Source organism: Schistocerca serialis, chromosome 2 (assembly GCF_023864345.2).
Source record: "Schistocerca serialis cubense isolate TAMUIC-IGC-003099 chromosome 2, iqSchSeri2.2, whole genome shotgun sequence".
In the NCBI taxonomy this organism is placed as follows: Eukaryota; Metazoa; Arthropoda; class Insecta; order Orthoptera; family Acrididae; genus Schistocerca; species Schistocerca serialis.
The window spans coordinates 69,102,013-69,127,175 of NC_064639.1; the positions used below are offsets into that span (position 1 = coordinate 69,102,013).

Genomic DNA, 25,163 nt, shown 5'->3' on the forward strand with positions numbered 1-25,163 from the left:
GGCCTGATTTCTGGTGATCTTCCACTCTTTTGCTACTCTGTTCTTATGTCGAATTTGAGCTAGCAAGTGTTCCGGGAGCTGTATTTGCGGCGGTGGGCCATCCCTTTGTGGAGGGGTGGCTTCTTCCGCTGCTTGCAAGATGGTGCCTGTTAGGTCTTGTAGCGCTTGTTTTACTGTTTCGGCAGTACGTGGCGAAGCGATATCAGAGGCGACAGTTTCTTGGTATCGCTCCCAGTTTGTACGTTTGTACGACGTCTGGTACCGTGGGAGTGCTACCCATTCTCCCACATCGACCTCCAGAATCTCTGGGTTGTGGTCGGAGGACATTCTGTTGATTGTCCTTGCGGCCACAAACCCTGCGATCCTCCTAGTGAGAGCTATATCTATCACGTCGGGCCTGCCTCCATTTTTTGGAAAATGTGTGGGCTCGACTGGACCCCATGTTTCGAAGTGGTGTGTGCGCGCTAGTTGTTGCAGTTTGGCGCCTGCTCTGGAGGTTACTCTAGAATTCCAATCAGGATGTTTGGCATTGAAGTCTCCCCCTATTACGAGTTTGCCTTCAATTTGCCCTAGAGCAGCTATGTCTCCCTCATCTATCTGGTCATGTGGGGGTCGGTAGACTGCAACAATTGTTAGGGGTCCAGTGGCAGTGGTTACTTCCACCGCCAATGCTTCGATTTTGTTGGTAGCTGGTAAGAATAACTGGTGGTGGGGGATCCCTCTTTTTACATATATGGCCACTCCTCCGCCTTGGGTTGGCCTGTCTTTACGGTAGCTAACATAGTTGGGAACTGTCGCTCTTATTCCCAGTTTTAGGTTGGTTTCCCCATCATGCATATGTCGATGGAGAACTCCTTCATGAGTTCTCTGAACTCGACCTCTTGATTAACAATGCCGTCTGCATTAAAGGCGCACATTGTCAGGCCTTGAATATTTGGTCGTCTATTCATGATGGGGTTTTGATACTACTGAGGAAGTCGCAGAGGGGAGCGACTGCTGGACTGTTTCCTGAAGGGCGACGAGGATCTGTGTGTTCTGCTTCTGGGCTTCCCTGAATTCCTTCATCATTTCCATGACGAGGTTCATGGTCTGCACCATTACACCTATCAACTGATCCATGGGGGGGGGGCTGTGGGGTTCCCTAGAGCTTCCTCTTCCTCCATCATGGTGGACCTGGTCGTTGTTGCTGTGTGTTTCCCGGTGTTGTTCTCGTGATAGTGTCTGGTGTTGTGATGATTGGGCCTCGCTTTCATGGTTCCTTGGAGGAGAAACCACTTCCGCATAAGTTGCCCTTGGTGTGTCCGGCCTTGGTTTTACCCAGGCCTTGTCCGTGTGTGTTGTCATGTTTTGTTTTCTTGTATGTCTGGGTGGGTTTATGGTGTTTTGTTTGTGTGTGTGGAGGGGCGGCCTTTGCGCCCTTTGCCTGTTGTGTGTGTCGTTTGTGGACCTCACAGCCTTGGTAACCCGCTGTGTGGTTTTTGCCTCACAGCGCACACCTTATTTGTGGGTCCATGTGTAGATGTGTACATGTTCTTGTGTCGTGGGCTTCGGCGCACTTCCTGCACCTTACTGGCATGGTGCAGTAGGCGGCGATGTGATTCAGGCTCTGACACCTGAAGCACTGCACGTTCTTATAGCGCAGCGGTTCAGTGGGGACAGGCACAGCCGAAACCATTTTTATCTCCCTTTTGTTCTGGGGGATGTCTGGGAGTGTGGCCTGGTATAGTGGCCACTTACTGTTGATGTTGCCCATCTGCTGGACCGCCTTGACGGCGTACCCCTGGGCAGTCAAATCTGTTTTGACTGCCTGGGGGGACACTCGTCTTGGGAGGTCTCTTATCACTATGTTTTTGTTTCTTGTTTTAGTTGTGGGGAACGTGTAGTGAGGTATGTTTTTTGTGTTGAATAGTGTTTTGACTGTGTTGTAGTGTTCGGGTGTGTGTACTGTGACTTTTATTTTGTCTCCTTCGGTGGGTTTTGCCTGGAAGCTGGCTCCCCCGATTTCTGGCTTGAGCAACTCGAAGAGGTCCTCGTAGTTACGAGGAAACTCTGCGAAAATCGGGGGGAGGTGGTGGGCGACTTGGTTCTGTGTTTTTGATGTGTTTTCTGTTGTCTCTGGCTCATCAGCAACCGCCTGAAATCTGTTCAGGGTGGGTTCCACTCCCTGGGCTGGCGGAAGCCTCGGCTGGCGAAACGTTTTCTTCGCCAGCACGAAACCATCCGAGTCCTGCACGGTTACACGGTTCCCTTCCAGTGCCGGTGTTTCCTGGTCCCCTCCCAGTGCGACAGCAGGTGCTGTCGGGGGCGCAGGCTCCTCAGAGGGTGTGGAAGTGGTTGGGGTGGGGGTGGTAGATTCCTTCTTCCCCTTGGAGTGCTTCTCCTTCCTATCCTTCCTTACACGCCGCTGCTTGGATGTGGTGGACTTGTGTGTGGGGGATTTTAGATATTTGGATCTGGTGGAGGGCTGGGACGAGGTGGTGGGTTTGGGGAGGATTGCGATCGGCTGACGGGTCGTCTGCTTGCTTTTGTTCAGGGAAAGAATGAATGAGGAAACGGTTTTGGTGGCGCTAGCAAGCAGGAGAGGACTTCGGAGAGGGGAGGGAAGGGTGGGATTACAAGTACTGACGACGTATGAGGTTGTTGGTGTTCTGTGTAGGATGGCATTATTTGCTGTGTTATTTTCCATGTCCGGAGCGGGGAGGGAGGGCGCTGCCAGGGGGGTGCCAGTTACAGCCTTCGTTGACACCGTTAGGTTTCCCGACTGCATTGCTGGCCCTACTGTGTTCGTGGACGCGGACGTCTGGACGGCGGCGGCGGAAACCTTTTCTGCGGTTCCGCGGCCGGCTTCCAGGTCCTGGCCCACAATTTCCCTACTCTTGGGGGGAGCAGAGCCTGGCTCTGCGGCAGCTGGGGCGCTCGAGACGGCCGACGGCGCGGTCCGCGGCAACAACAAGACGCGGTTTTTGTCGACAGCGGTTGACCGCTTCGACCCCAAAGCACCACTGGAGCTCGACATCCCGCAGAACGAAAAAGGACACGACAATTCTGCTGTCGGGCGTCGCAATACAATGAATCCTGCCCGCCGTTGCTTGCTGTAGACCCGTACGCGAGTTACCGCCAATGCTTTAATAAAAGCAGAGCCGAATAATCTCCTGTTTTGTCTCCCGTGCAAGCGGGGGCCTATGGCTGCCAGTGAGCGAGTGAGAGGAGCGATGCTCAACCTTCGTCTGCTACTCAACGAGTGTCGGGATATCGTCGGCCGCGGGCTGATATCTCTGTTGGACCTCTCTCCGCTTCCCGCCTCCGGCCAACCACGCGTCCGCGGAATCGCGCGATGCGCCTGGACTGGCCGGTGGTTCGGGGGCACGCGTGTGCGTGGTTCGAGTCCCGGCGTCCGTCTCTGTCTGCTCCGTCCGTGGCCCTTGGTCGAACGGAACGTTCTTCTCTGATTTTTCTGATTGCAGTCCACTGTCGCGGTTGATTAGGTTGTTGTGTAACCGTATTTCAATGGACTCTTTGATTACGGAGTCCCAAAATCTGTTTGTACTGCGTATTTTCTTTGTGTCCCTGAAATCGAAGGTGTGCTTCTCGTCAGTACTATGTCCCTCCACAGCAAAGTTGTTGGTCTGACCCAAGCGTACATGCCTTGATGTGTTCATTGCGCCGCTGTGAGATACAACGTTGCGTCTGTCCTATATATTGCATCCCACATCCGCAGACATAGTAGGTCCTTGGTTGAACCGAGACGGTATTTGATTTTTCCCGCTGCGCGGAAAACGGTCTTCACTTTGTTTCTTGAGAATTCTCGCGATCTTGGCCGTTGGAGGACCCGCTTATGGTAAGAACGCACTGCCCATTGCTTAGTCTTCATCCGGTATCTCTTCACTCTTCTTATGGTCGATCTTCAGAGATCTTATCTGTCTCTCACTGTAGCCATTATTCTTGAAGGTGTCCTTGAGGTGTTGCAATTCTCCTGGCAAATTTGCCTTATCGCAGATGGACCTGGTCCTGAGTGTTGAGTACAGAATTGCGCTGCGCAGGGTGGTGGCAGCTATTGGCATTAAGATAGAGGTCCGTGTGTGTTTTCTTTCTGTGCACTGTGTCTCCCAGCGTGCCGTCCACGTTTCTTGTGATTAGAAGAGAACAGAAGCTTACCATTTCTGGATATCCTGTCTCCATAGTAAATTTGATATTTCCATGTATACCATTGAGGTGTTGATGGAACTCTAGCAGTTTGGTAGTTTGGCCACATGGCAGGGACGAAGTATCATCACCATACCTGTAGAAGGCTTTTGGATTGTTTTTAGCAGTGTCCAATGATAGCTTTTCGAAGTGTTCCACGTAAAGGTCGGCTATGCCTGGTGCTAGGGGGGAGCCCATAGCTACACCATCTATCTCCTCGTAGAACTTCCCTCCACATTTGAAATAGATTGTGGTCAGCACGTGGCGGAAGAGCTTGATGATATCCTCCTCAAAGTGTTCATCGGGTAAAGCCAGGGAGTCTTCTATTGGTACTCGTAAGAATAAGGATGTCACATCGAAGCTGACTAGTAGATCTTCATTTTCCAGCCGCATGTCCTGTAGTACCTTCACAAACTCAGCCGAGTTTTTCACATGGTGTGGACCATATCCCACAGAGGGTTTTAGCATCTGTGATAAGTGCTTAGCAGGCTTTGCAGCAGCCCCCTTTTCCGCTCTGGACATGGAGAAAAAACACTAAATGCTGTAACACACGAAACGCCGACATCCACATACATCGTCAGTGCTTGCGATCCCGCCTCTCCTCCCCTTGTCCTGGGTCCGCTCCTTCTTGCCAATGCCACCAATAACCCAAATTACACAGCATACTTCACTAAAGAGAAGCACAAGACCCGTTAGGAGATTGAAATCCTCCCCAAACACACCGCCACAACCCAGCCCTCCACCCAATCCAAATTCCTAAAATCCCCCCCCCCTCCACACACACACACACACACACACACACACACACACACACACACACAAATCCACCTCATCCAAACAGCGGCGATCAAGGAAGGACTGCAAGGATAGGCACTTTAAGAGTTAGAAAAGGTCCACCACCCCCACCCCTACCCCAAACACTCCCACACCCTCTGAGGAGCCAGCGCCCCCGGCAGCACCTGTTGTCGCCCTGGGACGGAATCAGGAAACCACCGTCCTGGACGGGAACTGCGTAACTGGGCAGGACGCGGAGGGCTTCTTGCTTTCGAAGAAAACCTTTCACCATCCGAGGCTTCTGGCGGCCGAGGGAGCAGAACCCACCCCGAACAGTTTTCAGGCAGTGGCTGATGAGCCAGAGACATCATACAACACAACAGAAACACCTCACCCACCACCTCCCTCCGATTGTCGCTGAGTTTCCTCAAAATTACGAGCTCTTCGAGATATTAAAAACAGAAATCGGGGGACGCAGTTCTGAGGCCAAAGGTGACAAAATATAAATAACAGATCTGAAGGTAGCGCTCAATGAGCACAGATACCAGTAATGGCAAAACCGCCTCACAGCTCTCAAAGTAGACGATCATACACTATCGCAAGCGACCAAACAGTTTACAAAACGACGCGCTAGGATGCCGCCACTGCATGGCGAGTGGGGACTGGTCTACAGCTATGATGGAAAGGCCAACGCCCTCGCCGACTCAGAGAAGCAGTTTCAAGCGGCAGAACCCCAGGATGAGGAGCATGAAGAGGTAGTCAGTCGACAACTGACTGTCTTCCTGAACGCCGAGGAGGACCCAGAGGACAAACCCATACTATTTGCCCCCGAGGACGTGGCAAGAGTAATCAGGTCCCTCCCTACAAAAAAGGCACCAGGGCACGACAGTGTTACTAATCAGTTAGTCAAAAATCTCCCACAACACCAATCACACACCTCGCGAACGTCCTCAACGAGATTACTTGATCCCGTGTTTTCCCAGCTTGCTGGAAACATGCAGAGGTGGTCGCGATACACAAACCAGGGAAAGACCCTCTATTTCCGCAGCACTACAGGCCTATTAGCCTCCTGCCAACTCTCAGCAAGATCTATGAGCACCTCCTGCTAAGACCCATACAAGAACATTTTACCAGAGAGCAAATTCTGCCGGATATCCAATTTGGGTTCCGGCAGAACCACTCTGCCCCTCAACAGGTCAAGAGAATGGTTGAAGCAGCCACAGAGGGCTTCAACCACAGAGGCTACTGCGGGATAGTGCTACTAGACGTAGCAAGAGCCTTTGATTCCGTATGGCATAGAGGGCTACTCTACAAGTTGTACACACAAGGGTCTCCCAGGAGCATAGTTCAGCTGATGAAGAGCTATCTCACGAATAGGACTTTCTCCGTCAATGTAGAAACTGCCATCTCCACCAGATGGCGTATTCGTGCTGGGGTGCCACAGGGATCGGTCCTGGGGCCCGTATTGTACAATTTGTACACTGCGGACAGTCCAACGACCCCCTGGTGCACACTGCACAGTACGCTGACGATACAGCCTTCTACACGAGAAATGCGAACAAGGACCTGGTCATTCGTAGGCTACAAAGGGTTTTGGACGACACAGAAACCTGGGCCCGTTGCTGGCGCATCACCATCAACTCTGAGAAGACGCAGGCAATGCTGATTACTCGTAGGCTCGGAAGGCGCGAACCTCCTCAACTTCCCCCCCCCCACCTCCACCTCCACCTTCACCTAAATGGAACCCAACTCCCCTGGCGCAGAACCGCCAAGTACCTTGGCGTAACCTTGGACTCTCGTCTTAAGTGGAAACCCCACATAGACGAGCTCCACAGGAAGGGCTGCGCCAGAATGTCCATCCTATACCCTATCCTGAACACAACCAGCTCCCTTCCCTGCCCAGTAGCAGTAAATGTGTACCCGGCCCTGATCCGGCCAGTAATGGAGTATGCGTGCCCTGTCTGGGGATACGCGGCAAAGCAGCACCTGGACAAACCAGAGGCTGCAGAACCGCGCCCTCAGGAGGGCATTGAGTTTACCTCTTGGATTCCCCATATATGATCTGCACGCCGCAGCCGAAATCCCACTCCTGAGAGAGCGTTTCCAAGATCTGGCAAGGGCCTTCTGTGGGGGAACTTCCAGATCCGGAAACGCACTCATCCACTCCCTAGGTCGGTATGACATGTCCCGCGATAAGCACAAGCGCCCTATGGCGATCTTCGACGACTAAGTCGAAGAGAAAATCCCAACACCCAATCCATAATCCTGTTCCTTCCCATATAACACCAATCTTCTCGCCTACCTCAGGCAAGTACCAGACACACACACAACAATCATCACAAAACACAGACACCAAAAACTATAGAAAAATCACACACACGTTCACAGGGGAGTAAAAGCCGAAAGGCTACAAACTCCCCCTCACACTTCCCCAAAGAGGGGAAAGTAATAGATGGGAGCAGCAGATATCCCGACATTCCCGCTCAGACTGCGGAGGTGAGCTGTTGCTGCTCGAGACACCGATCGCTGCTGTCGCTGTTGCTGCTCGAGATGTCGGGACGCGGAAGGGGACGCACAGCTGCAGTCCTGGTGGAGTTACTGCTCACGCTAGCAGGAACGTCCGGCAACAGGAAGAAGAAGACCGTAGTGCAGTGCGTTCGCTGCCAAAAACTTGGCCACGTCGCCAAGCACAGTAGCGGCGCAGTCGCGTGCCTGAAGTGTGCGCAAGCACATGACACACGCAACTGCAAGAAGGAGAAGAGTACTCCATGTACCTGCGTCAACTGTGGCGGCGCACACGCGACGAACGCCCGTTCCTGCGCCTACAAGAGGAATTGGCGCGGACCGGACAAGAAGACGACGCAGAAGCAAGTGGCCACCACACATGAAGAGGGGGTCTCTCCTACAAAAGAAGACGTCTCCAGGCGTCTAAAGGACGCTGTACAAGAAGCCATGCCCGCCTTCAAATCCGCCACGGCGCAAGAGAGGACGGCCATGTTGGCGAGGCTCGGTGTCAGATTGCTGTGCTGTCGTAGAACTTCGCTCAGCCAAAGAAGACTCCGCCACCAGAGAAGACATCGCCACCCAGACGACTCCTGCTCGAGAGAACGCAACGGTGGCCACGCAAACCGACGAGCCTGCTGAAGGGGAGGCGACACAGCAAAATGACACCGAAGCAGCTGCACAAGAGGAAGAAGAGTGGGAAGAAGCACCACTCCTCCCGCTTCCGGACATGTACAGCGCAAGTGCTGTTCTGAGGAAGATTGCTAGTTCGCTTCGCTACGGTACATACCCTCAGCACGAAAATCCCTATCCTTTTGTCCCACAAAACCACCCAAAACCGCCACCACCACATCAGGGTCTTACCTATCCAGAAGGTCATATTGGACTCACCAGGGAGGCTGATGAGCTCATTAATTCCTACCCTGTCATCACCACCCTGCAGATGAAGGGTCTAATCTGTTCTCTGCACTACAGAGAACAACTGAAGACAGACTACGCTACGTATCAAACTAACACCGAGGAACAGTCCTCAGTCACCAGTAAGAAGAAGAAGAAGAAGAAGTAAAAGCGTCACATGGACAAGGACAAGAAATGGATTATCGGCACTCCTTGCCAGTTCCAGATATTACCAAAAAGTCCAAGAAAGAAGTTTCATCAAGATTCTTAGGGGAGTAAAGGCAAACAGGTCACAAACTTCCACTTGAACTTCCTCACAGAGAGGAAAGTCAAAAAGCAGCAGAGAGACGGTACCCCGACACTTCGCCTGAAGATGATGGAGACGCATTCCATCGAAATGTTGCTAAGAGACGACGACGCTACTAGACTGAAAACCTGTGAAGAGTTCATGTATGAAATCCGCCGAGAAAACCTGCACTCAGAGGGAAAGGGGCTGTCAATAAATGAGCAGTTATCATTTATGATTTTAGAATAAGCAGCTTAAGGCCTTATGAAAAAGAAGTTAATACTGGTGTACTAGTAGTACCGCTCGATGCTCAAGATGCAGTCGATGACGAAGGGATTGGTGATGAAGAGGTGGTAACAGCTCTTGTTGGTTATGTTATAGGTGCCGCCACGTGTGCATGAAAATGAAAAAGATGAGAGTTCAGTAAAGGTGCTTGCTTACCGGAGACAAAGTCTTCATAATCATAAAGTCAAAATTCCATAACCATGAAAGAAGGCAGAAGACAGTCAGAATTATACAGTCTTGAAAGAGTAGAGAAGACAGACAGCTGTCACATATTTGAACAACGTTGTTGGTACTCAAATGACTTTACTGCGAAGTATAAAACACGACGGGAAGGTGCACCTTACATGTAGACGAGATAAACAAAGAAGACGTGAAATAAAACATTGCACAACCAAACCACGAACATAATGGTAAATCCGAAGGCTCTGTGTTGTGTGTTTTCACACATTACATATCCAAATGTAACCAAAATTTTTATTTTAAAGATTTTAAAAGATTTCTGTAAGCAAATTATTTCGATTGCAAGTATGTTAGAAGAGTCTTTTTCAATGTTGGTATGTCTTTATTTTCAATTGCTCTGAAAATAATAACAGAAAACAGAACTTTTCACAGGTTCCAACATTCTTTCAAAGTCCTAAAATTCTTTTCACCGAATTCCAGCGTCCTCATATGAGGACGGCCTCTACCTTTTAATCTAAGAGCAAAAATCAAATAAACAAGATGAAATCTTATTAGAACGGTTAAGATTGGATGTTTAATTTATAGCACAAAATTAAATTTTACATTGATTTTGAACTCAGTAAGGTAATCTTCCTCGCGTTCAGTTCTGATCTGTAAGTGTGGTTTTCAAAAGGTCGTCTCTTTCATTGAGGAAAGAGTCCGCCATTTACGTAATAGGAGCAGACTAAGTTATGTTTCGACAACCTTCAAGTCGTCTCAGATTCACAAAACACCATGATATTCACTTTTCTTTGTCTCTCAAGGTAACTCACAGAATCAAGTCTTGACTCCCAATTCTTGCGCAACCTAGATAAAGTTCCCGACATTGACGCTCTCCATATCTGCGCACCCATTCTGGCCCGTCAATTTAAACACTCTTGTTTTTAACAAAGTGATACTCTTGTTTTAATATACATGCTACAAATGTTATTAATATGCCTAACTGTGCCGGTGCATTTCATAAAATACCGAGCACAGTTTTTGCACCGTACATTTCATATATTCATAAAATGTTACATGGAAACAGACAATATACAGGATAATATTTTACAGTTTGTTACCAATTACGTATCGACGTAGGTGATACTCCATGTAATGAAAAGAGAGAACAAAAGAGTAAGATACATCAACAGACAAAATTTTAATTAAACACAAATGTACATAAAAATACTGCGTTATAATATGTCGCACAGTAATCGTGACGATAAGATAAAAGTATTTTGGCCACGTACAGAACAGTAATTGTAGTCATTTTTCACTCGATCAGTACCTGAGTACAGTAGGGCAGAGAATCGGTAACGCCAGCCTCCTCCTCCTCCTCCTCCTCCTCCTCCCTCCCCCCCCATGTACTGGAAGCAATTCTATATTGTACAAAGAATGTGATGAGGGGAAACGAGGTGGCACAAGTAGAAAGCGGCAGCCAATCCGCGAGAAAGCTTTGGATTTGCAGCGCGACTTCCAAGGGGCTGTCACATCTGCTGTATTGTGCCTTGAGACATTCATTTCTTTGTGGACAGGGAGAAACAGGAGTTTTCATCCCCATTCGGAGTCGCCTTTGTTGGTTCTACTATATGTGTGTGTGTGTGTGTGTGTGTGTGTGTGTGTGTGTGTACCCGGGCGTGCCTTCGGTTGTCGATTCAGAGAGTGACTGTAGCTACACGTCTGCAGCATTCATCAAGATACTCCCAACCATATCCAGGAAAATTAGGTTCAAACGTTTACAGAAACATAAAAATGGGGCCGTAAAACGTTTTACCCATTACTGCTACGACGTATACTGTGGTTTTCTACACGATATTTCCCAACGAACTCCCATATCAAGCGCATAGAGACATCATTCAACATTAAACGTAAAGAGAGCTGCCATTCCCAGAATAATGTAAGTATTTCAGCCAGCAATATCAAACGTATGCCGTGGTACAAATATCTACTGTAATGGATTACATGGCTGTATGCATACTGTTTCTACACCAGATATGCATTCTCCTTGATTATGGTACGTGGCGCCTGATTTGGCCGACTGGTCTAATCGTGCATTTAGTTCAATTCGTGGGGCAACTGGATGTCACATAGGCCTCATGTTGGACTGCATAATCGTCGTAAAGGTTCCAGGCAAACACGACCTAACGACCTATCAGGACACGGGAGAATCGCAGTATCGTGCACCATGCGCATCATAACCCTCCCGCCGGGTTGGGGGAATTTCTTTGCCCGGGGACTGGGTGTTTGATGATGAAATGATGAGGACGACACATTCTTTAACGCGATGAGTTTGGACTGTATAGGGACTGGGTCTTTGCTTTGTGCGGAACTCAAGTGCGCGGTAATCACCACCTGTACAATCATCATCATTATGGTAACCCTTTCACATCCGCGTCAACCATTCGAGTAACGGACTCCCCGCAGCATTCTGTGTCGTCTCAGATCACTGGTCGGAAACTAGCAGTAGCCTGACTAGGGAATCACCGTCACACGTGTAGGCTGCCGGGAACTCCAAAAGACACGAACGGCTCAATTTTCTGTGGTACCCTGATCGGGAAACAAGTACTGCTGATGAATCACCCTTATGATGTGTGCGTGACATGGAGGTACTCACGAGGCCTGCAAGATACCCAGACCTGTCGCTGATAGAATACATGTGGGACAGCTCACACGGCAGCTCCGTGCAAGTGCCTACATCCAGGATTCTGTGGAGCAGTTACAATAATTGTGGGACAGTTTGCCTCAAGAGAGAATACAAAAGCAATATGACATCATTCCGAAACGGATTTTTGCATGCATCCAGGCCACAGGGGTGCAACGTCATATTGATAAGTGGGCTCGTAACCCCAAGTTCGTTGTAATTTTGACCCCGTTTTGCAGTCACTGAAGAACGTCATATACGCTCTTAGCCAGTGAAGTTTTATTTCGTTTCTTTGTATCCTTATGGGACCTTCACTGTTTCACGCAGTTCATCCTGCAGTGATGTGTCCACTTTCTTCATATAGGAAAGGTTTCTGATCACGCCATCCTGACCTCCAATTTTGAATTTCTCGCAATAACTTATTTCAGTCATAATTTTAGCCATCGTGAGTGCCCCATTTCCATCAGTATGCAATTTATCCACGCCTGAAACAAAACCACGATGGGTCATGTCAGAGTATAACCGCTCTTTTAATTAAGAACAATATTATCAGGGATATTTTCACATAGCGGAGAGGTGATCGATAATATCGGTAGTAATTAATAGCATTGAAAAAGTTTTAATTAAAATTATCGATATATAATCTCTCATCAGAATAACGCCCACAGCAAAGTAGCGCTTCAGGGAAGTCAAAGAGGGTTCAACGCGGCTACTTTTGTTTCTAAATCCTACCATACAGAAACCATGTGCAGGTATTGTTAGTTAGCTCTCTTGTCTTGCTTTCTACGCTCTGAATAAGTCTACGTAATTGCGGCGTACGATATAACTGGTGTTTCCGTGTGATATGCTACGGAAGGGGTCAGGGCACTTCTGTTAAACTGCAAGATAGTTGACTATAGTTAACCTTTACGGTACAAAAATTTGCCGTAAGGTCACGGATTAAGAATATGTGAGAAAATGTATGCGCGAGAGAAAGTAGCGCTCAGTATTAAATTATATTACGTGCCGACTATACAAAGGGATGTTAAACTGAGTATATGAACGGAACTGGACACTTAGCTTCGTGAGAGTAAAAGCGTACGAAGTTCGAATGACTGTATCGATGTATAGTCCTTGCTATGGTATCTTTGAGTTACAAACTATAAAAATCACGGACATTTTAGCTGTCGTAATTGCTGAGAATAATTATAGGATCGAACCACCTTTTCCCTCTATACAAAACGCAATCATTCATGATCATTTAATTGTTATTGAATGTTGTTAATAAAAACCTAAAGTGATTTCCATAATTACGCGTGCGTTAGTAAATAATAAGTAACATCCAAAGACGTTATTAACTATGTTGTCTTCGGTAACGCAGCAACAAATGAATTGGATCGACCGAGCAAAAAGTTAACATTGATTACTAGTATTAAAACCAGAAATTTTGTCGCCGTTAAAGTGAAGATGTTTATGACTGCTCCATCTGAGATATAGATATAACGAACAGTCGGACGTATACAGTAGATAACAACAAGATCTTACGTCAGAAAAGTTTACGGCTGCAGATCGACCTAGGGCAGCTACAAGACGAAGGATTAAGGGGGAATCTCTCACCAGTGAAGACCGTACACACTAGGTAGGTATGATACAACGTCATAAAGTCAGGTACTTCCTCAGGAATCACTAGATATAGATTCTGAGGCATTTTACTACTTGGTATAAACTGTAATGTTATTACCTTACGCCACTTTCATTGAATACTAAACGTGAGTTCAGTCTTCGTTCGTATTTCTACACAGGATATTATTCAAACATAAGTCCTCTGTAAGTGATACGTCTCGTGACAAAGGTTCAGAGTACCAGCGATGTAATCTTTGGTTGTCAGTAGCAAGGTCGTTGCTAGTGTAGCATTCAGTGAGAAGTAAGCGAGGAAGTCGGGTGTTGGTGATGCGGCTGAGCGGTTTGGAAATAACTAGCAGAACACAGAGATGCAAAGGCAAAGGGTGTTGCTTTTTGGAAATATGATTTTGTAAATATTGATTTGCTCCATTACTTTCTCGCACCTAATTTATCATTACTGAAACAGGCAAATATTCAGCACGAGTTTCTCTTTATTCATTCGGCTCAGTTTGATCGTCGATACGTGGTTGAACAAGGTTATCTGCTCACATAGTTTGGACTCATTCCTATATATTCATCACTCCTTTACGACTTCATTAACTAATTTCATGGCAGGGCCATGTTTGTAAAGATGGTTGTAACTTTTAATGAACGAGGTTCGTAATACAGTCTTGAACGCTAGTCTCTTTGAATTCGTTTAGTAAGTCGAGTTCCTTCCACCATCTCCTCAAGCAAGTTTAATTTTCTATTTCACAATAAAAACAGTCTTGGTTGCGAAAATAGTTAATATCAGGTGGTTGTAATTAAACTTTGCCTATTGGTCACATTATAACACAAACTAATTACGTGTCCCAAACTTGGTAGCATTAATATCCAGAGTATGGGGTGCATGACTTCCATGCGTGACAGCGCCACCGTCCAGTTCCACCTATGACCACCAGATGCCGTGATCAGTCATCATGATTCATAGTCTCACACATCTGACCAGTCGCAGAGCACTTGTTGACGTGACGACATGAGCTTGGACAAATGGAGATGGGCATTATTGGTGAAGTTCTATTATCAAAACAACAGGAATACTGCAGCTGCTTTTCGAGAATATCGCTGGGTGAAAGGATTACGGAAGGGTCTTCTTTCTCCACTTGCTGTGCAGAGCGTGATGAAGAAGTGCGAATCAACTGGAGAACTGGGCGTCGCTCCGGGAAGAGGCCGACGACCGGTTGCACCAAAGGTGATTGACGATCGGTTATTGCGCACAGCGTTGTCTACCATAGCAACAGCTATTTCACCAGGCAGTGCGCTGGCTGTGCCACGACCACTGGACACCCAATTCTCAGGAGGTATCCGCACAAGATCCATATCTTACAGCAGCTTGTTCCACAGAACGCACAACGACATGCTGACTTCGCTCTTGACTTTCTCGAAAGGACTGATGTTGACGAGGGCAGGCGCTGGACCATCGTATGGACAGACGAAGCTCATTTTTCTCATATGGGCGAGGTGAACTCTCAGAATTGACAAGTGTGTGGATATTCACCTCCAGTCACTGTGCATGAAGTTCTTCTGTGTGGTGAACGTGTCACCGTATGTCGTTGCCTCACGGTTGGCACTTAAGGACGAAAGACGTGCAGTGTGATTGGCCAGCATTACTTTGACATGCTTCGCCAGCATTTCATGCCCACCCTGCAGGACAGAGACGCATTGAACTCAACAGTTTTCATGCAAGATAGCACATCACTCGTGAAGTTTACCTGCTTCTCTGAAACAGATAAGTAAACGATCGAATTATCAGCCGATCGTTTCAAAATGTTTCGCTGGCACGATTAGCTGATCACACTCACTGTGATTACGGGTTGTGGGGCTACCTGAAGTACAGCGTTTACCAGGGGAACATTCACACATGTACTAATCTGAAGTGCAGCCTATAGAGAGGTAGCCAGCATACCGACGGACATGCTTCATTCTGCTGTGTCGAATGCAGTCCTGCACTTTCAGATTCTTCTGGACACTGATGGGCGCCATATTGAGAAACGTTTGTAGCAGTAATGGTACCGGTATGTAATGGTGTGATATACTGTAGCAGCACAATGCAACGTAGCTACAACTTATATGCCTATGTTCATTTGTGACTGTAGACTCGATAAGCAACACAGAATCTGACATTCACGCAACACGCACACAGTGTCGTTTAAGCTGTCAACAGATCGATACACGAAATACTTACAACTAACGTTTCGATAAGTTATCTGATTGCGTATTTGAATATGAAAAACTACGGGAACAATCGAAGATGTAACAATGAATACCTAAGCTATCTGACTGCGTTTTTGAATAGGAGTTTACAAGTGATAGAGAATCTGAGTTCTGCAACGGAAGTTACTGGATTAGAGTACGTGAGCTGTCTTTGCAAAGCTTACGGCCAAAACCGAGACACTGACTCACTCACCTCTTTAGATGACTGCCTTTTTCCTTTTGGCTCACAGGAATTCGTAGCAGCATGCAGCTAAAGAGTATTGTTACTATGAATGAATTTAATAAAAAGGAGTTTCCTTGGGTCATGTTAACTGCTAAATAACTTGTTAGAAGATATTTCATAACTTAAGTCTATTTAAAACTTTAGAAATCATCATGACCAATAACAGACAATGACAGTGACATAGCAACCAATAATGGCTGAGTGCCATATTAACAAATTATTTCAATTTCAAACTTACTTCAATTCAAAGTTACATTAATATTTAATAACCACAGCATACTTATTAATTAGATGTGGAGAGTAACTACTATTATTTGGAGGATGAGGAGGCTTCTTTAACTGAGAAGGAAAACATGGGATTATTGCAAACTCGGCTAACCCTGCAGTTGCGCTTTACGCTATGCTTGCGAACTTTACCTGGGTTCTGAGCACTATTGGACTTAACTGCTGAGGTCATCAATCCCCTAGAACTTAGAACTACTTTAACCTAACTAACCTAAGGACAGCACACGAACTTTACCTTGAGTTCCATCTTCAAGGTGGCCGAGCAGTTCTAGGCGCTTCAGTCTGGAACCGCGCGACTGCTACGGTCGAAGTTTCGAATCGTGCCTCGGGCATGGATGTGGGGCGATGTCCTTAGATGTCGAGAGTAAAAATCTGAGCGCAAAACATGGGAGCACGATTCTAACCATTGTTGTGAGACAAGGTCTGCCTGCGAGACTGGAAAGAAAATGGTTCAAATGGCTCTGAGCACTATGGGACTCAACATCTTAGGTCATACGTCCCCTAGAACCTAGAACTACTTAAACCTAACTAACCCGAGTGCTTATTTATCTCCTATTTTACACAATGCAAAAATATAGCGTTACGTTGGCTATATTGTTTTTAATGTAATAGAGAGTTTTGAAAATCTCCTTACAACATTCAAAGTGTTACAGTTGAACAGATTCCACATTCTTTCTCTTCGAAATATCCTTGTCATTAACGCTACCAAGTTTGGTACACGTACGGTAATTAGTTTCCGTGTTATAACGTGTCGAATAGGGAAAGTTTAATTGTAATCACCTGGTCTTTATGACCCATTTCATGACTTTGGGGCATGATCAGACTGCCTATAAAACCAAGAAACCAATCAATTAGAAACAAACAAAGGAAGGAGAGTGGCCGTATCTTGTACGACTACGCAGGGGAATGGATTAAATGTATTTTATTCAGAAATAATTGGAAACCGGTTACTGCAGTTCCCTGTCACAATTTTTATATGAATTTGCCTTTTCAGGCAACCAAGATGGTGGTGGCCTCCTTTCGGAAAGCTGTTAGTTTTACATAGTTTTTGTATTCTGTAAATTGTGCGTTACGCTGGTCATGCTCGTCACCTGAGTAACTCTTTCCTTACTATGTGCGGTGTCAGCATATCGATCTGTAACAAAATTATTTGTGTGCACGCCGAACGGAGACGGTGTTTAGCGGGGTTCATACTGCGTTTATTTTTGTCACCGTGGCTCTATTTTGCTTTGTAACGTCAGAGTCAGTTTTTGTGCTCAAGGTAACATGGGATGGTCGCTGAAATTTGTCCGCCACCTTCCTGTACCTTTCTGATGTTACACTGACCGTTTCCTATTCTTTTATCTAGGTGCACGTTGCATTTTATACGCTTTGTGGCGGACTGATTACAGATCCATTTTGCGTTTCATATGGCCTTATGACGGATCGGTTATATATCCAGTCACCTCCGTAGTCGTAAAAGACAGCACCATGCCTCTTCCTCTATTTCTCTATTAAACGAGAAACCAATAAATTAGAAAGAATCTCTTGATGCCCCAAAAGGGTGAAACGTGACATTGATATTAAATAATTTCGCAACAATGGCTGTTTTGTATTCTGCAATAATTCGATACTGGTTGCTGTAGCACACTGCCACAATCGGCTGGAATAATTTTTAATTTTCTATTTGTGTGTCGCCGCACTGCACTCAGCGGAACACAGTTGCATAGAACATGATGTGGATAGCATGGTTGTTTTTTGTTGCATTCCACTTGGCACAGTTCTTTCATTAGCTGATTTGCTGTGTCTTTGTATTTTAAAATCGTCATTTTCGGGCAGTACCGAGTTTCCCCTGTCACCAGGTAAATCATGAAAATTTATTAGAATCAGTTTAACATCAGTCAGGAACAGCCAGATCTTACACAGGCAAGCACAGCATTTCAAAATTATCTTCAGGATCAGCCTAGGTTAAGTTCAGTTTAGATTTCATTTATTATGCAGTCATTCTTATTCTTACTGCGCAGTTTTACATTCGGATATATTTATTTGCCGTTTAAAATTTTATTAAATGGGGTTGCTTGCATAAATTTACTGGGTATTTTCAGAGAATCGTTTAGGATAATTATTCATTCAGAGTTTAGTTTGTAATTTTATGCGCATTTTTTTGTGTGTTGGTTTTGTGTGTTGGAATTGTTAATCACTTAGTGTGGCGTCACGCGATGTACCACGGTTCACTGTACTGCACGATACAGAATTTCACAGGACAGTTTCTTTAGTATTCGGATTTACTTTTCCTAATTACTTTATATAACTGTTAACCGCAATACGCTTACACCGTTTGAGATGGGTTCGGCGATTCATTTCACCAGACACACTTTACGTTAGAAAACCAGCAACATTACTCAGAGTCAACAGTACAACACACATACTCACTAAAGTAAAGGGTAAGAAACCAGTTTTCATAAACAAAAATATAAACAAAACAGCTACATTATGGCGAACGGTCTGCCTAGGATGAGAGGTTTTAGGAATATTCTGTGATTATCGTTATCAGTTGACGGTATTGTGTCGATAGTGAAGCTAAAACTATCACTTTTACACTTACTATGAACAAGCAAAGCAGAGTGCGTGCATGTTGTTGTAAAGAATTATGTACATTTTTCTTGATGTATTATTATTTGTATTTTCATAGTTTGTACTATTTTAGAGATTTGTACGGGTTTTTACGTGACATTTCGTAAAAAGAAATTATGTTGTGTGAGGTCACTGAAGTGGTGATCATACGAATTTCTGTTTCATGTACGCAGGATGTTTATTAGTTATCGGGTTTTTAATTAGTAATTCATTATCTGGAACAATTTATCTTTGCGTGGACAGTTCGCAATTGAAAGTTTCATTTTTGTGGATAATAGAAATCTTACTTCATTTTTGTGACAAAGGCACTAAACACTAACAGTTAGCAACACTACATCCAGTGCTCATGTGAGAGGAATGACGGAAGTTCAAAAACGAGGATTATGCACTGGGTAAAATTAATTTTGTCGAACAGTTATCACAGATCAGTAACGATATTGAAAATTCCAAAAACCTTATAGAAGTGCAGGCTCAAACTAATTCATTAATGAATCAAAGTAATAGATTGGGCACTGGTACTGGAGGTTTGGATTTGAGGAAGAATGAGTGGGAAAATGAGACGCCAAAATACAGAAGCATTTCACAACAAACTCAGGCGCCAGCTGTAGATTCCCTCTTTTGCGTCAAGTTCTTTTGCGCGACCTGTACCGGTGTCGCCTTTTGTTGGCAATAATGTAGAATAAGGGAATATCAGTATAATAGGACTGTTGCTGTCGATGGAAGGAACAGGAAGAAAAGAGTTGATAGAGGTGAAAAGAAACAAGTCGCCATGTCCGGATGGAATACCAATTCGGTTTTGTAAACTGTACTCTACGTCATTGGCCCCTTACTCAATCTGCGCTGGTCGAGAGGTTCACGATGAATGCAAAATGCCAAGCGACCGGAAAAAAGCGCAGATGACTGTATATAAGACGGGTAAAAGACCGGACCCGCAAAATTAGAGAACTATATCCACAACATCGATTTGCTGCAGAATTCTAGAGCACACTGAGATAGATTATAACGAATTTCCAAGACCGAAAACGTCATGTTCACAAATTTACACGGCTTTAAAAAGCATCGCTCGTCCGAAATCTACCTTGCTCTTTTCTCACACGGTATACTGCGAACTGTGGATGAAGGGCAACAAGCTGATCTCCGAAAAGAATTGGACACGGTGCCGCACTGCAGACTGTTAACGAAAGTACGTGAATACGGAATAGGCCCCCAGATATGTGAATGGCTCGAAGACTTCGTAAGTGGTAGAACCCAGTGAGGAAGGTGTCTAAGATAAGTGGCTGTAGGCTGACACAAAATTACCTATACAAAATTTCTAGTTGCTGTGATGAATGGCAGCTGTAGAAAAATGTGTGTTAATGCGAATGAGTAGGAAAAACAAACATGAAATGTTCGGATACAGCATTAGTAGTGTTGTTCTTGACAGTCATGTCTTTCAAAGGTATGAAATGGAACGAGTTTGTGGGGACTGTGGTAGGCAAGGCGAATGGTCAACTTCGGTTTACTGGGAGAATTTTAGGAAAGTGTGCTTCATCTGTAAAGTAGACCGTATATAAGACGTAAGTGCGACCTGTTCTTGAGTACTGCTAAAGTGTTTGGGATCTGTATCAAGTCGGATCGAAGGAAGACATCGAAGCAGTTCAGAGACGAGCTATTAGATTTGTTACCGTTACGTTGCATCAGCATGCAAGTGTTACGGATGTGCTTCGGGAGCTCAAGTGGGAATCCCTGGAGGGAAGAAGACATTCATTTGGGAGAACATTACTGAGAAATTTTACGAACCCGACATTTGAGGCTAACTGCATAACGATCCTACTGACAGCAGTATACATTTCGTATGGGGATCACGAAGAAATTAGGACTCATCTGGAGGCATATAGATAGTCGTTTTCCCTTCTCTGTATCTGCGAGTGGATCAGGAAAGTAAACGACTAGTTGTGGTACGGGTACCCTCCGCCCAGCACTGTGCGGTGGCTTGCGCAGTATGTATGTAGATGTAGATGTAGATGTAGGTAAAGAGAAAAGTGGCAGGAAATACTAGGAAACAGGAAAAGCCACAGGAAGAAATAAAATCACGGATACAGAATTTGTCAGTTCAAATAAGGCAAGAGGTTAGTGATGAACTCTACCCTAGTCATTCTATTATTTCTTTAATGTTGAGACAGAACTGCGGTCACAGAACGAAACAAGCTTACAAATAGATAAAAGGGTAGATAAGATGATTTCAAATATCGAAACTAATCACCCTGCGGATAAAGAGGATTTGTTAGTTAAGATAAGTAGTGTAGTTCCGAGTCCCTTGATGACTCAAGTAAAAGAACAGAACGAGAATCTTGATACCACGATTAGCGTAATAGGTGAACAATAGAAGCACAGTAATTAAAATCAGGAGTAGGGAAAGGACAACTGGGTACAATTTGTAAGAAAGTTGACGAACCAACTACAGAAGTAACAAGTTTGCTGACCACCACAGGCATTCCGACAATACTTTACCAGTTCATTTTTCTTAATATGTGTGAAATTTTTATGGGACTTTCATTTTTCTTAAACAGAAGAATACCAAGCTTTGAAACAATTTATATTTGGTAAAATGAACGGGAGTTAAATATGATACGTGATCAGCTATCCCAGATAGAAAGGAAACTTGCTCGAAGCGACGATGGTAGTGATTTTATCTAGTTGTATTCAGACAACTTAGATATTCATGGAGACTCTGGGCGTTTAGGTGGACCATCTCGGAAACAAAATTGCTTTCGGAGACAACATAGTGGTCAGCTGGTGTGATGTAAGAAAGACCATTCTAGTGCACTGAAGAATGACGATTTCGATTACTATCGTTTCCTGACGGTTACAAAATGTGAAGTATTTCGAAATTCTGGCAGTAGAATTCATTTACAACCTTGGGTGAACCAATTCGCATTTTCATTAACACCTAACCAGCAACCTGGTCATAAACTGGAATTCATGTGCGGATACCTAGGAAGTGAACCAGCCACAATGATGCGCTCTATACAGAGAGAAGGTTAATTTATGGAGAATTTTATCACCCATTCTAATCCGCATATTTGTCATAGGCTACACAATACCTCGTGGAATTATTATGCTTAAAGACGTTGATCAATAACTAGTTTCAATCCCCGCGTGTTATTTTGAAGACATTGTGTGGCGGAATCAATATCTGTGAAACAATCTGCGTTCATGTGTATTTGTTTGACAAAACTATAGACACATTCAAGACACGTTACACTTGCATCCACATACAAAGACGATTTTGAAAAATTTCTAGGTTTTCAGGAGGAACTAGATCTAGATAATGATGATAGCTTGGTAATAAACAGTCATGGTACCTACAAACAACACATCTTAAATGTAAGGTCCACTGTTCAAAGTGCCGTCAATGCGAACAAGAGGTGACCGAGACGTGTAATCAATGGCACCCCATACCATCACGCCGGGCGATACGCCAGTATGGCCATGACGAATACACGCTTCCAATGTGCGTTCACCGCGATGTCGCCAAACACGAATGCGACCATCATGATGCTGTAAACAGAACCTGGATTCATCCGAAAAAATGACGTTTCGCCATTCGTGCACCCGGGTTCGTCGTTGAGTACACCATCGAAGGCGCTCCTGTCTGTGATGCAGTGTCAAGCGTAACCCCAACAATGGTCTCCGAGATGATAGTCCTTGCTCCTGCAAACGTCGTCGAACTGTTCGTGCAGATGGTTTTTGTCTTTCAAACGTCCCCATCTGTTGACTCAGGGATCTAGACGGGGCTGCCCAATCCGTTACAGCCATGCGGATATGATGCCTGTCATCTCGACTGCTAGTGATACGAGGCCGTTGGGATCCAGCACGGCGTTCCGTATTACCCTCCAGAACCCACCGATTCCATATTCTGCTAACAGTCATTGGATCTCGACTAACGCGAGCAGCAATGTCGCGATACGATAAACCGCAATCGTGATAGGCTACAATCCGACCTTTATCGAAGTCGGAAACATGATGGTACGCATTACTCCTCCTTACACGAGGCATCAAAACAACATTTCACTAGGCAACGCCGGTAAACTGCTGTTTGTGTATGAGAAATCGGTTGGAAACTTTCCTCATGTTAGCACGTTGTAGGTGTCGCCACCGGCGCCAACCTTGTGTGAATGCTCTGAAAAGCTAATCATTTACATATGACAGCATCTTCTTCCTGTCGGCGTGCTACAGACGCGAAATATAACCATCTTCGTGGTATAACAATTTTAATGGCCAATATATTATATTTTTTCCTTGTGTCTTCTGTATATTTTCCTTATATGTACCCGTACTGGACGTGGTTTAACATGCCGCTGGGTTTTATTAGTATTAGTCAACGAAATTACACAGTACATTCGTAAGACAGATTCGCGGGTATAATTTGGAAAATATAGGGTCATTACCTTCCCCTTCTCCCCTAGGGTAAAAATTCACTGCCTTTGGCTGCAGATTTAGTAGACCGGATTCAGCTAGTCAGATAATTAAATTCCCCGTGGGATGCACCACATGCGACAGATGACAAGTTTTACGCTTCTTGAATGATTCTCGTTGATTTCGACTCAACTCCCAGTGAATGCTTTCTGTTGACAGTGGGCGATGGTGCGTCAGCTATGGCTGGATGTTGACGTCAATCACCTGCACTTTGTTAATTTTCATTGATGCTGATGGTCTTTTTTTTTTTTTTGGGGGGGGGGGGGGGGGGGGTCAGCAGTCTTCTGACTGGTTTGATGCGGCCCGCCACGAATCCCTCTCTTGTGCCGACATTTTCCTCTCACAGTAGGACTTGCAACCTACGACCTCAATTAGTTGCTAGATGTATTCTAATCTCTACAGCTTTTGCCATCTACACTTCCCCCTAGTACCATTGAAGTCATTCCCACATGTCTTAACATATGTCATATCATTCTGTCCCTTCTCCTTATCAGTGTCTTCCACATGTTCCTTTCCTCTCCGATTCTGTGCAGAACCTCCTCATTCCTTAGCTTATCTGTCCACATAATTTTCAAAGTACGTCTGTAGCACCACATTTCAAATGCTTCTATTCTCTTCTGTTCCGGTTTTCCCACAGTCCATGTTTCAGTACCACACATTGCTGTACTCCAGACGTACGTTCTCAGAAATTTGTTTCCCAAATTAAGGCCTATGTTTGATACTAGGAGACTTCCCTTAGCTAGGAACGCCGTTTTGGCCAGTGCTAGTCTGCTTTTGATGTCCTCCTTGTTATGCCCGTCATTGGTTATTTTACTGCCTTGGTAGCTGAATACCTTCACTTCATCTAATTCGTGACCATCAATCCTGAAGTTAAGTTTCTCGCTGTTCTCATTTCAGTTACTTCTCATTACTTGTATCATTCTTCGATCTACTCTCAATCCATATTCAATAGGCCTACTCATTAGATTGTTCATTCCGTTCAGGAGATCAAAAAATTCTTCTTCACTTTCACTAAGGATAGCACTGATATCCTTCCACCTCGAATTTTAATTCCATTTCGTATCATTGATATACTGTCACCTTGAATTGTAGTTCCACTTCTGAAGCTTTCTTTTATTTCCATCATTTCTTCTTCGATGTACAGATTGAACATTCATGGGGAAAGGCTACATCCCTGTGTTACACCCTTTTTAATCAGAGCACTTCGTTCTTCATCGACTACTCTTATTATTCCCTCTTGGCTCTTGTACATAGTGTATATTACTCGTCTCTCCCTATAGCTTACACCTATTTTTCTCAGAATTTCTAACATCTCGCATCATTTTACATTGTCGATGGCTTTTCCCAGGTAGACGGATCCTATGCACGTGTCTTCATTTTTCTTCGGTCTTGCTTCCATTATCAACCACAACGTCAGAATTGCCTCTTTCGTGACTTTACCTTTTTTAGAACCAAACTGATCGTCATCTAGCACATCCTCAGTTTTCTTTTCCATTCTTCTGTACATTATTCTTGTAAGCAACTTGGATGCACGAGCTGTTAAGTTGATTGTGCTATTGTCTTCTTCGGAATTGTGTGAATGATGCTTTTCCGAAAGTCAGATGCTATGTCACCAGACTCATACATTCTACACACCAATGTGAATAGTCGTTTTGTTGGCACAGCCCCCAATGATTCTAGAAATTCTGATGAAATGTTATCTATCCCTTCTGCTTTATTTGATCTTAAGTCCTCCAAAGCTATTTTAAATTCTGATTCTAATACTGGATCCCTTATCTCTTCTGATTCAAATCCTGTTTCTTCTTCTATCACATTAGACACTTATCCGCTCTCTCCTCTGCACTTAACAGTAGCCGGCCAGGGTGGCCGAGCGGTTCTAGCCGCTACAGTCTGGAGCTACGAGACCGCTACGGTCGCAGGTTCGAATCCTGCCTCGGGCATGGATGTCTGTAATGTCCTTA

At 45.1% G+C, this 25,163-nt stretch overlaps 1 protein-coding gene across 1 annotated transcript in view; it reads left to right on the forward strand.

Annotated features, from left to right (window-relative positions):
• The first annotated feature begins 7,506 nt into the window (after positions 1–7,506).
• Positions 7,507–25,163, forward strand: part of LOC126455733 (uncharacterized) — a 73,966-nt gene continuing 56,309 nt past the window's right edge. Inside the window, exon 1 of the mRNA XM_050091502.1 lies at positions 7,507–7,952. Coding sequence (XP_049947459.1) covers positions 7,507–7,952 — 446 coding nt within the window. The remainder of the gene's footprint in view (positions 7,953–25,163) is intronic.